The sequence below is a fragment of the Perca fluviatilis genome, chromosome 4 (genome assembly GCF_010015445.1).
Source record: "Perca fluviatilis chromosome 4, GENO_Pfluv_1.0, whole genome shotgun sequence".
In the NCBI taxonomy this organism is placed as follows: domain Eukaryota; kingdom Metazoa; phylum Chordata; class Actinopteri; order Perciformes; family Percidae; genus Perca; species Perca fluviatilis.
This window is the reverse complement of record NC_053115.1, coordinates 19601718-19616943: the sequence shown is the minus strand read 5'-3', so window position 1 is coordinate 19616943 and position 15226 is coordinate 19601718. Positions and strand designations below refer to the sequence as shown.

The 15226-nt window shown below is 37.7% G+C and overlaps 1 protein-coding gene across 1 annotated transcript; it reads right to left on the bottom strand.

The window, feature by feature from the left end:
• Nucleotides 1-506: 506 nt before the first annotated feature.
• On the bottom strand, nt 507-14966 carry LOC120557345 (caM kinase-like vesicle-associated protein). Its single transcript, XM_039797594.1, has 11 exons — nt 14804-14966; nt 4950-5093; nt 4735-4866; nt 4297-4371; nt 4004-4142; nt 3822-3873; nt 3645-3720; nt 3121-3251; nt 2914-2992; nt 2716-2803; nt 507-1984 (listed from the first exon to the last, which is right to left on the bottom strand). The coding sequence occupies exons 2-11, from the start codon at nt 5042-5044 to the stop codon at nt 1688-1690; spliced, it is 1164 nt and encodes a 387-aa protein (XP_039653528.1). The 5' UTR covers nt 5045-5093; nt 14804-14966; the 3' UTR covers nt 507-1687.
• Nucleotides 14967-15226: the final 260 nt, after the last annotated feature.

Sequence of the window (15226 nt, the reverse complement as noted above, 5' to 3'; positions counted from 1 at the left end):
CTACCATTGTTTTTTTAAATGGAGTCCAAATTTATTTTGCTATCTAATTTACCACTGCTTCATTTGTTTAATTTGGCAAAAACAATATATCAAAGACTAAAGTTTTCTATGGCTGTTAAGTGAAAAATGCATATATATATATATATATATATATATATATATATATATATATATATATATATATATATATATATATATATATATATATATATATATATACATATGTCACATGTAGGCCTATTATTCATTATCCTCCATTATTCTCAAAAATACCCTGTGTTAAATATCACCTCTTGAAGCATCTATTGACCAATATTCGTTCTGAAAAGTTTTTTTTTAAACACTGACAAAAAAAGTATATAGCCTAAAATATATTCTCTAACACTATTTCTTAAAATGACCAAGATTGTTTGCATTTATTGCAATAAAAAGTTGGATCGGGTTGGTGGAGTGGTCTGTGTTGTCAAATACTAATACTGTTGGTGAGGGAAAACTTAAGAAAAATGTCACAGTTTCAGCAATATCAGTATTGCTCATTTTATTAATTCACAAGCGTTGTAGCAACCCGTTAGCTCAGCTAAATGTTGCTAAATACACACGTAAATAAAAAAATACACATGTATACAATGCAAAAATACATAGTGGTACAGTATATGGAGTCAGCTATAAACTCTGAAATTGACTTATTACAAGTGGCAACACAACAATAAAACATCACTCCACATACAACACTCTAAATTTAGTTTTCTGTTTTAATTGAAGTGTGAAAGAGGACGGAACACAAGTATCAATACATCAGCGTAAAATTAAAACAGCTAAAACATTTGAAAAGAAATCAGTAAGTCATTTTTATCAAGTTGTTTCTTTTGAAACATTTCATTATATTACTGCAACAAATATTAAGGCACTTCAACTTAAAAATATGCTTTCTTGCTGCCTTAAGATTGTAATTTGACTGAAGTTGTACTGCACTGAAGATAAACATAAATATCTAGTATGGGTGTTAAGTTGAATCCACTAATGTATGATTGTGTCTGATTGTTACGTAATAACTTGTAAGAATATTTTAAAGACAATAATCAGTGTGTCATTGGTATTTTACCTTTTTAAAATTAATTTAATATATGTAACTGAAAATATTCCAGTTAGCAGCATGGTTTCTGAAGAGTTAACTAAAATATGCATGCAGGAAAGTATTTTCAATAAATTTACATAATTTCAAATCTTGATATGATCAATTAACCAAATCTTTCAACCTAGAATGTTAAGTCACAAGACATGAACTCTGGATTGTAAGTTCTGAAGCTGAAAACTAGCAATTTGTTGAAACAGACAAATACACCTATATACAATGATCTAATGAATAAAGATGAGCTGAAGATTCACCAAATTGCACTATGAGTTTTTATAGTTTTAAGGGAAAAGGAAACAAGAAGAGCTACTTTGCAACTAGCTTTAAAGGGACTCATACACAAAATAACAAGGGAGAGAGGAGAACACTATTCAAGACTAAGACTAATCAATACAGAAGGCAAAAATGATGAAATGCATGGTGTTGTGAAATAACTCTGCAAACTGGGGGGTAGTCGAACAGCATAGACATGGTATCATCATGCCAAATGTATTGGCTTTACTGCACATGTGCTTGTCGGTTGCCAAGGGTCCGCTTCTCATATTTGTTTGACCCCTAGTCTCCCTTTCTTTCTGGCAACATTTGGGGAACATCGCCATTGCACCGGGCCTGTGGCTGCTCTTCCTGTCTGGCTGCACTTGGCATGGAGAGTGCAGAGATGGGGGCAGTCTGTGTGTCAGAAGCCTTTTCACTTAGAGCAGCAACACTTGCGCTGCTGCCACCTGGAGGAGCAGGAGCACCGCTGGGCGTGTTGGGATCAGCTGCAGCCCCTGCAGCAAGACCGGAGGCCCCACAATCCCCCTGCTCAGACCCTCGAAGTCTCTTCATGAGGGTGGTCACTCTAACAGCTTTCTGTGAGTAATTAAAAATTCAAATTAAGTGATAGCATACAACAAATATTACATATTGATCCTGATGCATGCTCTGGGGAAAGCATCAGACTGACACGATTTTTTATTAAAAACATGAAGGTATACATATGTCGTCTGCTTTGGTGGTATGCCACCTTCTGCTGACGTTTTAACGTTTTTTTGGATATATTTTTTTTATATGTCTTTCTCTCTCTCTCTCTCTCTCTCTCTCACACTCTCTCTCTCTCAATTTTAAATCAATATACTTAATTGGCATGAGTGTAACAAAGACAATATTGCCAAAGCATCAAGCAATAATTAGATTAAAAAGAACAAGTTACAATTTATAAAATCTCTCTCTCACACTTGCTGTCTTTTTTTGTAAAAAAACTAAAACAAAATAGCAGGCTTCAGCAGGGGAAAAAAATCACCAATAGCATACAAACAATGTAAAATAAACTTGTTTATAAAAGTGTTTTTTTCCAGTTTTGCAAGTTGAACTGTTGCAAGTGTAGGAATATATGAAATTTTTTTGTGAAAAATTAGACATGAGAAGTTCCTATGTTTGAGGGAAATAAGTGGAAGAACGTAAACCCACTGAAGTACAGTCCTCCTACTTGGAGACTTGGAGATCAAGGATATAACAACAACTTTGTCTAACACATGTAATAACTAATGATCTATGAGAAAAATTGTATTGATATACAGTATGAGATATAAAAAAAGTGGTACCTTCCACTTGGCTTTGGCAAAGTTCTTTTCTATCTGTGCACAAACGCCATCCTTGATGTTCTTGTCTGAGGCAGCATTTCCAGAAATCCTGAGAGAAAGAATAAGAGAATTATCTCAATAACACAAATATAATAACATGCTGGATAAAAAAAGTTTTGTTAGTCTCAATAATCATATTTGATTAACTTTATTTTTTACCATTCATGGGCAATAGCTTCCTGTGCAGTCAATCGCTGATCTTGGTCCACTTCCATCAAAGATGCCACTAAGTGTTTGGCTGTAAAAAAAAAACAAAAAAACAACAGTGAACTTGCTTCTCAAAAATTCAGACCTGAAACAAATCATCTGTAACATGCAACATACAATTACATTACTATGATTTTTAATAAACGTATTATCTCTTACCAGAATCTGAAATGTCATCCCAATATGGTGAATCAAATTCATAGTCGCCTGACAAAATCTTTAGGAAAAGATTTTTATCACGATCATCATCTTCATCAGCATCATCATAGAAAGGAGGGTTTCCAGACAAACTATTGTGTTGGCAGAATAAGAGCGTTATTATTATTAGCCTAGAAATCTAGACGCACCCTATCGGCAGCAAATATAATTTGCAGCCAGGGTCAGTCTAGCAACTCTCCGTTGGCTTGTGAGCTGAGATGAGTTTTGCCGACCGGATACGGAAAAAGTTTAATCTATCAACTAGCGTTGCTCTGGTTGGCTATGAGTGCAGAGAGAATTTGAAAGACAACCGTTTATCCCGCCCCTCGGATTGAGCCCTGCCAATGGTGAGTTCCCAGACTGAACATCTTGATGTGGGTCAGGCTTGTCAGGCTAGAGCATTATAGGACAACACACATTTTGATAAAGTCAGTAAAATAAACTTAAGAAAATGAATGTAGTAGCCTATATTTGTGAGCACTTACAGTATATACATGGTGACACCTATGGCCCAACAGTCCACAGGTCTTCCATATCTCTGCCTCCCAACCACCTCAGGAGCTGAGCAACACATATAGAAACGTTTTCATTCTACGACTACACACCAATCACATTACATTAGTTAAAATGTAATTTAATTAATCTGGTTTTATGTCACTTACCAAGATATTCTAAAAAAAAAAAAAAAATTAAAAAGTACACCAAGTTCTCCAGCTGTATGAGTGAACAAATAAAGGTTTATCAAAATAGAAAGCATTCACAAAGAGCAGTTATTCATATGTATCTTGTTTGACCTGTGATGAAATGCAACTATTTTTCAGTAGGTGTCAGCAGTGTAATATACCTTAATATTTCTGTGGACAATTTTCAGAGAGTGAAGGTAAGCTACAGCTTCCAACACCTGCCTCATAACATTGCTGGTGTCCCTCTCAGAGTAGTATCCTTGATCTAAGATCCAGTCAAACACCTCTCTGCCCGTAGCGCTGAAGAGATGGGACATCCAGATTGAATGCATGTGACTTATCGAATAACAACACATTTTGAATAAAACATCAGTTTTATACGAGTTGAGGAAGCACAGTGCACAACAGTCGGTCGGTGCCAACATTTCTCTCAAGTGCCTCTAATAATACTCACAGCTCCAGAAAAAGGAAGTACTCTTTCTTAGTTTCAAAAGTGTCAACCATCTGGAGGATGTTATGATGTTTTATCCTTTGAAAAGCAGGAAAAAGGGGGGAAAGGAGGGAGAGAGTAAAAGGAGGGGAGGAGAATGGAGGGATGCAAGTGGGGTTAAGATGAGCAATAAATAGAATGAATGAGTAGTACAAGCTACAGAGCTATACGGTCTCATGTCAAACATTCAGGACTGTTAGGGTAAAACTGATAACTACACCAGATATTTTGCAAAAGCAAAACTTCAGGATGTTGGTTTTGCAACGGACTTTGCTTTGTCTTTGGCTCGACCTGAAGAAAGAATTTTGCAGATCATTTGTCATCACACTTTGCCTTAGTCGGTGCCAGGACAGTGCCCCAGAAATGTAGGCTCTATTATGAGGAGCTTATGACTTCACTTACATCTTCAAGATCATTATCTCATTCTTGGCAGCTTTCCTCACTTTCCTTCCATCCTTTTTGTGGAACTTTTTACAGGTGTACATTTTCAAGGTGTTCCTATCCTTCGCCCGGAATATCTCACAAAACTCCTCTCTGTTAAAAGAGGAAACATACAATCATATTTTGGGCAGATTTCTTAAAAGTCTTTACACACTTTACAACAAAGATGTACTCACGATTTAACAATTTGTCCGAGGTCATATTTATCGGCCACCTCTGAGGGATTGGTGTAATCCTTCTTCTCCCCGAGTGTCAGACAACCAAATGGCATGGCAGCTCGTGCCCTATAGCCAGGGACTGTCCTGCCACAACACAACCTGCTGACAATATGCAACATATTAGATTTACCTCAATAGTACAGAATCATTTTGACATCTCCGCAGTACAAATTGGATCTGAACACAGGGGAGCACCTGTATTGAGAAGCCTATTGCTGAAGCTGTGTGCTCATTACTGAATAACATTTTATGTAATAACATGTTATTGTTAATGTATTGCTGTAAAATGCATACATTTCTTCACAGAGAAACTATTTCATTAATGGCAATAATAGATATGGTGGAAACTGTTGCTCAGTGATGGCACCTAACACAATAATTTCTTTCTCTGAACCTTTTTGGTCATTCATCTGACAATAGGTGTAATTGAACTTGTGAGAGCAAATTATGTTTAAAAAAAAATGAAATTTTTGAATAACATAATCAACCTTTTAGTGAACTGCTTGGCTCGTTTCTTTCCACTCTGCAGTGAGTCAGCACTGTACTGCAGCAGCTGTAGCAATATTCATCTTGTTTTGCTTTCTACCGAAAATATTATTCAGATAGCCTTGACCCTATGCTGTTGCTGTAACTGTTGTCTCCTCGTTTAATATTTCAAAAGACTCTTGAAAGTTGAGAAAGCTGTTAAATCTGTTTTGCAGGAACAAGCGTAGAAGAGTTTTGTGTTTTAAGCCAGTGAAAGATGAGGTTGGAATTACCCACAGTTATAACACATTACATTACAATACACTGCACATCAGACTGGCTCACAGTTTTCATATTCGCAGAGGTACGTCGTCAGGATCAACTGATAGAAATATGTTTGAAAATGGAGTCAGCATAACATCTATGTGAACTACAATCAACAAATAAATATGCACATAACATTTGTTGTGATTACAGTAAAATAAAATAGGTCTAAAATCAAGCTATGTTTTACTGTAACACAACTACCGCAGCTACCATAAGAGTTATCTGACTTAACAGTGGGGATGAGCACGTATCACAGTGTATGACAATTCAGATATAATTAAGTTTAAATGTAGTAACATTATTTACATATATACAACCAAAGGTATTACTGTGAAATGATATATACCACAATGTTAATGCTATGGTAAAAATGTCTGATGGTAGACACATTTTATAATCTCCCAGTATTTATTGTCATATCATCCAACCACATTTATAGTAGCTTAAATAAATAAATACACTCTCAGTCAAACTCAGTGGTTACTCTGCTGACCAAGGTAACAGCTGACTATATATCTGGTAACACAACATAAAAAAGATAAATCCTTCCATTAAACATAACATTTCTAACTGTCAACAACAAAAAGCCCAATAAAATGAGTTCACCCACACAAAGTCCTTTAACACATTTTTATGCCAATTTCACAGTCCTTAATAAATAAATAACGTAATAAATACCATAACCCTGCTGCTTTTTATTTCCCTATGAAAACTGGAGAACTACCATGGACATAGGGTGATGCAACACTGGCTGCTATAACATGTCTTTCTGATGTAACTTGAGCAATTAGGCCTTTAGTGTTTTAAATGAAATGCCTATTTCATAAGTTACTCTCTGTTTTTAGTAAAAGACGCACACTTACTTGTGGACCCTTTTGTTGCAATTAACTGCAGAAGTGGAGTTACACACTTACATGTATATATAAATACATACAACTTTAAATGAGGGTAACTTGAATGGCTGCAGCTGCACAGCAGCAAACAATACAGGTCCACCACTGCCAGCTAAATATTACTGGTAAAATAGGATGCTTGTATGAAAAAGAGACCCAGTTTTTTGGCAGGCCTTACAGTAGAAATGGCAGCCAGAATGGGAGAGTGGGAGTAGAGAAATTCTGACTGAGGTGCTGTCTGGAGCCTCAGTCAAGACCCTATCAGAGGCAGATATTTCTCCCAGCTTTAGCATCCAGTAGTATCTGTAGTACAACAAAGAGTGATCTTATAAATATAAACAATGGAATTTGAAGACTGCACATTAAAGGCATGGTCTATTAATGTGCTTTATTACTGTTTATTACTTGCCAGCAACAAAGCAGAAGGCCTCACGCAGAAGATCTCATGTTTTGTGAATCATAAGGGAGCCCTTTAGTTGAAGACAGTAGACAGTGGTGTCCACAAGGGGACTCATTACTCTATGATCCAGTCTCCTCAGATCTCTGCTGTGAAGCTTATATAAAAGTGTTACTTTATGTAAATTGCTTGGTTATTATAACTTAAGAAAGTCCGTTTTCCGTTTTCATTTTGGCTTCTTTATTGATACTGATTTAATGGATCCTATCTGTCTCATCCATATAGTAAAGCAAGGAGAAAATGAGTTTTCGATTCATTTGGAGTCCAATACATTAACAGGTATTGAAGTAGCTGTGCTCCAGTGCTGCAGGTCTCTTTCTTCTCCCACAGACAGATTACATGACCTTTTTCACATGGGATAGGTCAACATGTCACTGTAATATCTAAACCTACCAGTCAAAATTGGTATTAAATACTTTTGTTTTTCAAACATTGTTAGTGGCATTGGTTCATCATTAATATCCTACATTTCTACAGTAGCCTCAGAAAGAAATGGGATAAATGGTTTAACATTGGTAACTTTACCCTTTCTGATATGAAAAAACAAAACAATCTATTAGTATGAAGCAAAACGATTATGTGCACAACTGCTTTTTTATGCAACTTTAGCTTGGTTCTCATTGACAAAAACACTTTTAAATCATCTTCTGCCAAAATAATTGCACAAGCGAAACGATATGTACATTTTTAAGTACATTTATGGTAATATTCCCTCTCCTTAATTTCTCAGCGGGGCCTCATATGTTCATATGTTCTGATCTTCACTGCAGTAATACTATTTAGGTTATAGCCAGAGAAAGCATTTTAAGAAATGACAATCAAAGTCATTTAGCTCAAACTTCCCTCCTACCTACAGTCCTTACAAAATGCCGAAAGTGCTGCTGTCAATACCAAACAGATGCAGTATTTTTATAGAGGTAAAATATTGTTGAATACAAAATACCACTGTTTTTTTTCTTCATATTAGGCTACAGTATCACTATAGTCACGAATGGAAACCATAAGGTGTTGTATTTATCTTGGGTCCTATAATATAATTGTAAGGATTGATCAGAGGTGTTCCAGGATGAGGTTGACTAGTATGGTAGTTTCTGAGCAGGTGAGTTCAAACTTTGCCTTTCCTTCACATCTAAAAAAACCATCAAAATTGGAAATGGGCTTGAATGGGCTCTTGTGCCAGACTGACTTGCAGAGCAAATGTCAAATTTGCTGGAAGTTAGTCAGGTTTTTCCCAGGCTAACAATAAGACAGACTTTCTCAAACTTGTTTAAGTGCATTTGGAGGTCAGCTTTTGAGTAGGCAAAGGGATCAAGACTCTTCTATTCAGCCATTATCTTAATCATCCCAGACAATGATTTTTACTCAGGGCTGTATTTTTTCCAGACATAAGTAAAAAAAGAGGGTGGGAGAATGTTGCAAACTACTCAAACAACGAGCCCATCTCTTACTGTGGTGCTCTAGCCCAAACAATTATGTATTTCAGTACACCACATGCCTGATGAGTGTGCAGCATACAACAGCATGCCCCTCTGTCCTAAAGAGGAGGGCTGTCAGTTCACCCTTAGTCTGGAGTATGATGAACATTAGATGCTCCAGCTAAATCACATCCTCTACATGAATCCTGCGAGAACAATACCCACACTCACCATTAGTGTTTTCTGGCTCTCATCTAGATTCACACAACTGCTCTGCCTGGGTATCAGAATGATTTATTTTCATAATACTCGCCTCAATCCTGCGCAATGCTGCTCATTCAGACCAATAGAAGCATAAAGATGATGCACACAAGAACAACTGCTTTTCCTTTTTCTCATGCCTAACCTCTTCCATAACGATTTTTTGCAAGGTTTATTTAATCAACAGAGGTCATCAGATTCATGGTCACTTTTGAAATGGCTTAAACCAAATATATCAAGCCATGTCCGAGCAGTATTTCATCTCATCTTGAATCAGCCCCTCTGGTACACTTTTGGTGGTCTCTGTCTCTCTAACCACACCACCAAATAGCCACCTCACAAAGACAGAGTTAAGGGGCGAGGCGGACACCAGACTATTTAATGCAATCATTTCACCTCACAATGAATCATAGATCTATTCACCTGTTCTCGGAAGCTTGACTCCCAGTGCACCAAACACTACAAGTATAATAAGTCAGATAGAATTGTGTGCGCAGTTGTTTCCCCCTCCCCTTTCAAAGCAATCTTGGAGATAAAAGGCTGTTCTTCCTTCAACAGAAGAAGAAAAAGATAGAAGGCACTTGACTTTTGCTGAATCAGGGCTCTTTTATCTTTGCCTTTTGAAAGATCTGAATGAAGCGTTCTTCATTATTGGGAATGTAAATGGTGTTTCACATTTAGACTGTCGCAGAGCTTTGGAAGAACCAAACAGTGGACACCATGTGGGGGATAATGACAAAGGCTGAGCTGTTACATTTGCTAAACAGATTTCAAATTTGTGTCCAATTTATTTTCCAGTAGAAAAAGTTAGATAAAGATAAAACCTATCCTCTTATCCTCTCTCTTCTTGTTTTCAAGTTAATAACAACTATAATATACACACTATAAGACACAGTCGTATCGCTAAATAAGCAACTTACATGATTTTTTCTATGTAATATAGAGTATTTTGTATTAGAGTATTAAAAATATTTTAAATAATTACTTACTGTATTATTTAATGGAAATTAATAACATAGCCTATAAGAAAATATGAATTAAAATACAAAATGGTTGCATAATGTAGAAGTAAATATTGCTCTAATGATAAATTTCAGGTTCTGAAGGGACATACTAGAGTCATAAAGCTCCTGGGAAATAAATCACACACATCTGGATCACATTAACAACTGGTCTCTGATTAACTACAAAAAAAAGTGTAAGCCATGACAGTTATATTGTATTCTATGATATTAAATTATGATTTGTTGTGAGGTGCAAGAACATTAAGATGGCCTAAAGGCCTAAAAGACATGTTTCACTCTAACACCTCTCCGACTGTTGGTTCAGCTTTGACACAGGAGGGACAAGGCATTTGATGCGCTTTTAGAACACCCCAATTTTTCCAGGTTTTTATTGAAATTCATGCAGTTCAGTCTTATTGTACTCTGAAATGAAAGAATAGAACAAATGACCAATTTAAGTTAAAAAAGAAATCATGGAATCAATTTATAAACCAAAATGTATTCTACATTTTTGACTCATCAAAGTAGCCCCCTTTGGCAGATATAACAGCTGAACACACTCGTGGCATTCTTTCTACAATGGAAATCAAATATTCTTCAGAAAGTTCTTCCCAACTCTGTTGCAGAAGTTCCCATAAATGTGTGGCACTTGTAGGTTGCTTTGCTTTCACTTTTCTGTCCAGTTCATCCCAAACCAGCTCAATTGGGGTTTAATAAGTCTGGTGACTGTGCTGGCCACTCCATGTTTTTAAGCTTACCATCTTGTTCTTTTTTCTTAAGGTAGTTCTGGCATAGCTTGGACTTATGTTTTGGGTCATTATCTTGCTGTAGGATGAACCCCTGACCAACTAGGCGCATACCAGAGGGTACTGCAAGGCGCTGCAAAATGCTGTGGTAGCCGTTTTGGTTCAGGGTGCCTTTCACTCTGTACAAATCACCGACCCTGGATCCAGCAAAACAGCCCCAGACCATCACGCTTCCTCCTCCATGTTTGACAGGTGATGTCACACACTGAGGAACCATCCTTTCGCCTACCGGCGCGCGCAAAAATCCTGCGTGACGAACCGAAGATTTCAAATTTTGATTCATCAGTCCATAGTACCTTCTTCTAGTCTTCAGTAGTCCCTTGACAATGTTTCTTGCCGGGGCAGCAAGCTCTCTTTTTCTTATTCTGACGTCTTAGCAATGGCTTTCTTGCTGCAACTCGACCTATCAAACCTGCAGCTCGAAGTCTTCTCTTTACAGTTAAAACTGAGACTTGCTTATTACGACCACTATTAAGCTGTGCTTGAAGCTGTTGTCCTGTGAGCGCCTATCACGCAAGCTGTTGACTCTCAGAAACTTGTCTTCTGATTCTGTTGGGCGGGTTGTCGGCCAGACACATCTTCCTGTCAGAGTTTCCCCCAGTTTCTAAGTGCCTTTTGATGGTGAAGAATACTGTACTCACTGACACCTTGACTTTCTTCGCAATTTCTCTGTAGGAAAGACCAACATTCTTAAGTTATGATGGTCTGTCTCTCTTCCATTGTTAATTGCCTTTTTCCCGCCATTTTTATAGCAACAAACTACTTTCTGTAGTACGATACTGTTCAAATAATGTTCACGAGGGTATGGTACCACAGTGTGTTCCAACAATACTGTTATACAAACAGAGGGGTTTGTAAGTAATCCAGACAAGTTGGAACACCTGTGGGAATTGGTAGCACCAACTTTTAAAGCTTGATCAACCTCCATTGCTGCAGAACAGCTTTACGTTGTTTCTTGTTCCCTGAAAAAGGCCTTTTTGTAAAATACTGAAATGTACATTACTTTTCCTTACTTTTTTTTAACCTCAGGCAGTTCACCACTTACCTTTGTACCATTTCAAGCTATTCACTGGACTTGAACTGCTAAAATTTCAATTAAAAAACAAAAACAAATTGGGGTGTTCTAAAACTTTTGACCAGTAGTGTACGTACACAACTAACATTGGAAATTACACTAAACGATGTAATGATGGTGTTATAATTAGAGGTAAAATTTGCAATTAAACAGTTTTCCAGCGGTTGGAGATTTACACTGATTGGCCAAAGAGGAACAGTATAAAGGTAACACTCATACAACTTTGCTGAAGGGATGATGCTTTTTTTCAGCTCTCTGTTCTGGCATTTAATAGCATACCAATTGGCCAAGTAGAGGTGCTAAATCACAATTTCACATTTTAGAGCTGGGTGACATAAATCTACTGCCATATTTTAATCCATGTGTTAAATGATTAAATTAATGTTCAACATACTGAAGTGTGTGGTCATAAAACGGAAATTTTTTTTAAATTTTTGTTTCCCAAGTATTAATTCAATGTCAAAATTGTTAAGTTTCCAGAAGTATCAATTCTAAGTTTTTGTTTGTTAGATTGGTGTTTTGCAATTTGTTGTAGGTCCTACTAGCACACACAGAGTCACACAGTCCATCTAAAAAGTGTGATCACTGAATGAAGATGTACAATAAAGAATAGAAATGTTGTGTTTTTGCTATATAACAACATACAAATGGTTTGGTGCCTTTTTGTCATAAAATAGTCATTATGTTGCTATTTTAGAACTCAGGTTTGTTGGTCAAAGTCATGTCAGATGGTGGCAGTAGGCCAGAGAGAATTGTGGATTTGGCCACAGCTGAGCCTCTTCAAAGGGAACGGCTTGGTGACAGGGGACAGATGGTGGTGGTGATGTTTGAGCCAAATTTTAAAGCCTGTAATGCCTCATTTATGGCCTAAATGTCGCTCTTGATAGCTGTGAACACAACGAACACATTCACACTTCTAATTTTCAAGGACATTATATCAGACTTGAACGGAAGCAGAGAAATGTGTTTGTTTTTCTCAAAGTCCAGACTAGAGAGGGAAACATTTTGATAAGTGTGAATCAGTCCTACTTTGTGCTTGCCTCTCCTATGCATTGAGTCGTCCATTCATCTCTTCCGCGGTAATCACTGGCTCATCGGACCACTTTCGTCTGATGTTGATTTGTTGCCATGGTCACCAAGTGCTACAGTATGCATCGTGGTATTGTCTGTGCAGAATAGCTCTCTGCGTACTCTGTACTACGTCATTACTGCCCAAGACCACTGCCAATGCATGTGGCCAAAACTCCTTTTAAACAGTTTACAAAACAAAATACAGAATATTAACCAAACTAATAAAAACAAATAATTATTCTATTTACATTTATTTTACCATGTCAATCTGAAAACACTGTGCCCCAGTTATCTGACAGCTACTTCAACTTAATTAACTATAGCTGAATGCCCCATGACACACACCACAAGCCAGGCAACACATTCAATTCAATGTGAAGGCGGGGTTTTAGTATTCTTCACAGTTTATAATATTGTTGCACTGCGCACTAAGTTCAGTTGTATGTCTGCAGACTTGAACTCAGATCTTTATTGATGAAATAAAGGTGTTATATTGCATCATCTCAGTCTCCAATCATTCATTGATTCATCATCGGCATCAGAAAAGCCTCAACACCTGTTACCAGGGGCGTCGGACTGGGGGGAAAAAGGGGACTGAGTACCCAGGGTCGTCATGTGAGGAGGGCCCAAAAAGATGCTAGAATGAATAGCTGTGAATGCGGGGAGGGGCCCATAGAAAATGCCTTTCTACAGGGACCAGAATTGTGTGCTACGCCCCTGCCTGTTACATAAACAAAAGGCACAAACTCTATTCAAATAAGCCTTTTAAACATTCTAATCAATGATAGATTTTTTACTGTTTTTCAGAACAAAACACTAAGGCTAAGGGGAACAGAAAAACAGAGACCTGTGAAAAAACGAAGGTGTGTGTGGCACTGTTTCTGAAAAGCAGCGGTATATGCAGCAGCTTACTGTACTTAGGGAGTTCTATCTCTATCGTTTCACGATTCGTTCACGTTCAACGATTTTCCTTTATAAACCTTAGATCTTGTTTAATCTTTAAATGAGATAAATAAGACATAAATCTTTCCAATAGCAACATTGTGTGTCTATAAAATCCCCTCAACATGTTTCCTGTTTTCTCTTAGTGTGCTTCAACACAAGATCCCTTCTCATGCAAGTCTACTGTTTCCTGCATCAAACCAACTGGCAGTGCAGTAGGGGTTCTCAAACTTTTTTGTGCTTAATTTACATGTATGTTAGCCTTCTGATCCGATGCCCTATGATTGATCCAAGTGTATTTCCAGTGCTGAGATTCACAACATTTGCCCTTCCAAGTAAGGACCCTTTGGAGCATCACTTTCATGTTTTTTAGAGGCTAGGCACCTTCACTATCCTGACGTGTCAGAGCACTTGTCCTCCGTCTGGGGTGTGTAATTGGCAGCTTAGCATTGGCAAAATAAGGGTATTGCAATCAGAAGCTCTTTCGGTGTGAAATGATGACAAATAATGACAAGGAGACAGGGACACCGCGAGACTGTGAATATGTGAACTCAAGAGGTGCCGCAGTCTGAGTGCTTAAGCAGCATGCCTTATGTAAATCTGAAACGCGGTTTGAGCAACTATTTCTGAACTGTAAAGCTCATATTGTAAATAGACTTGTTGAGCGGCTCGTAATGACAATACTGCATAAACTTTGGCTTTAACAGCAAAACAGATTCCCCCGATTAAAGGCTGTCACTGTAGCCTACTGACAGCCTACTGCTGAAGCAGCAATTGACAGTTTAAATAGACTCCAGTATTTGCGCATCACCCAGGTTAGACTGATGTTGCAGAAAAGAGAAAACTCTGCTGCAGGTTTCTTAAATCTCGTGAGCTTGTCTGATATTTCAACCAAAAATATTTTTTCGCCGCAAAAGTTTTCGAAAACCAGTCATGTTACGCGAAGTGGTCAAGGAGACGGCAGTTATATATAATACATAGCCTACCTACACCTCGGAGAACATTCCTCGACATTCTACACTTCTCGCGGTTTTGACAGCAGTTGTTTGCAATCTTGTGATGGAAAGCAAAGATTAAGCAAATTGCGTTCACTTACCTTTAATGAAGTAAACTGGTAATTAGCCTATCAAGAATCCAATCCTCTGTCTAATGTTTTGGTATTTTCCTGTTGAGGCTTCACTTTTTCTTCCACTGATTTTACAGCCAGCGTGCCTGCAAAGAGATGTAAGATCCTCGAGCATTTCCAACAGGTCAGCTTGTTCACGGGAGTAGGCTATTACGTAAACGTGTGACGGTAACAGCGGGCTATGATGCAGGAAGGAGGGGAAGTGTGGCGCGCGCGTGTACGATGTACGGTGCACCATTCACGCGCGTGCGTTAGCGCAGCACCAGTGCAGCAAATATTTTGATGACAGTATCATCATTCTTAGGATTTTTAACAGTGAATGATCAGGGTCAAAAGATGTTTTCTCAAAGTCCCTCAACAAGTCATTCAACAAAACTATCTGATCCCAGAATA

Coding starts and splice junctions, on each gene's coding strand:
- LOC120557345 (XM_039797594.1), bottom strand. CDS start 5,044: ATGCCATTTGGTTGTCTGACACTCGGGGAGAAGAAGGATTACACCAAT. Junction 4,372..4,734: donor GAGATAATGATCTTGAAGAT/GTAAGTGAAGTC, acceptor TGCTTTTCAAAG/GATAAAACATCATAACATCC. Junction 2,804..2,913: donor GAAGCTATTGCCCATGAATG/GTAAAAAATAAA, acceptor TCTTTCTCTCAG/GATTTCTGGAAATGCTGCCT.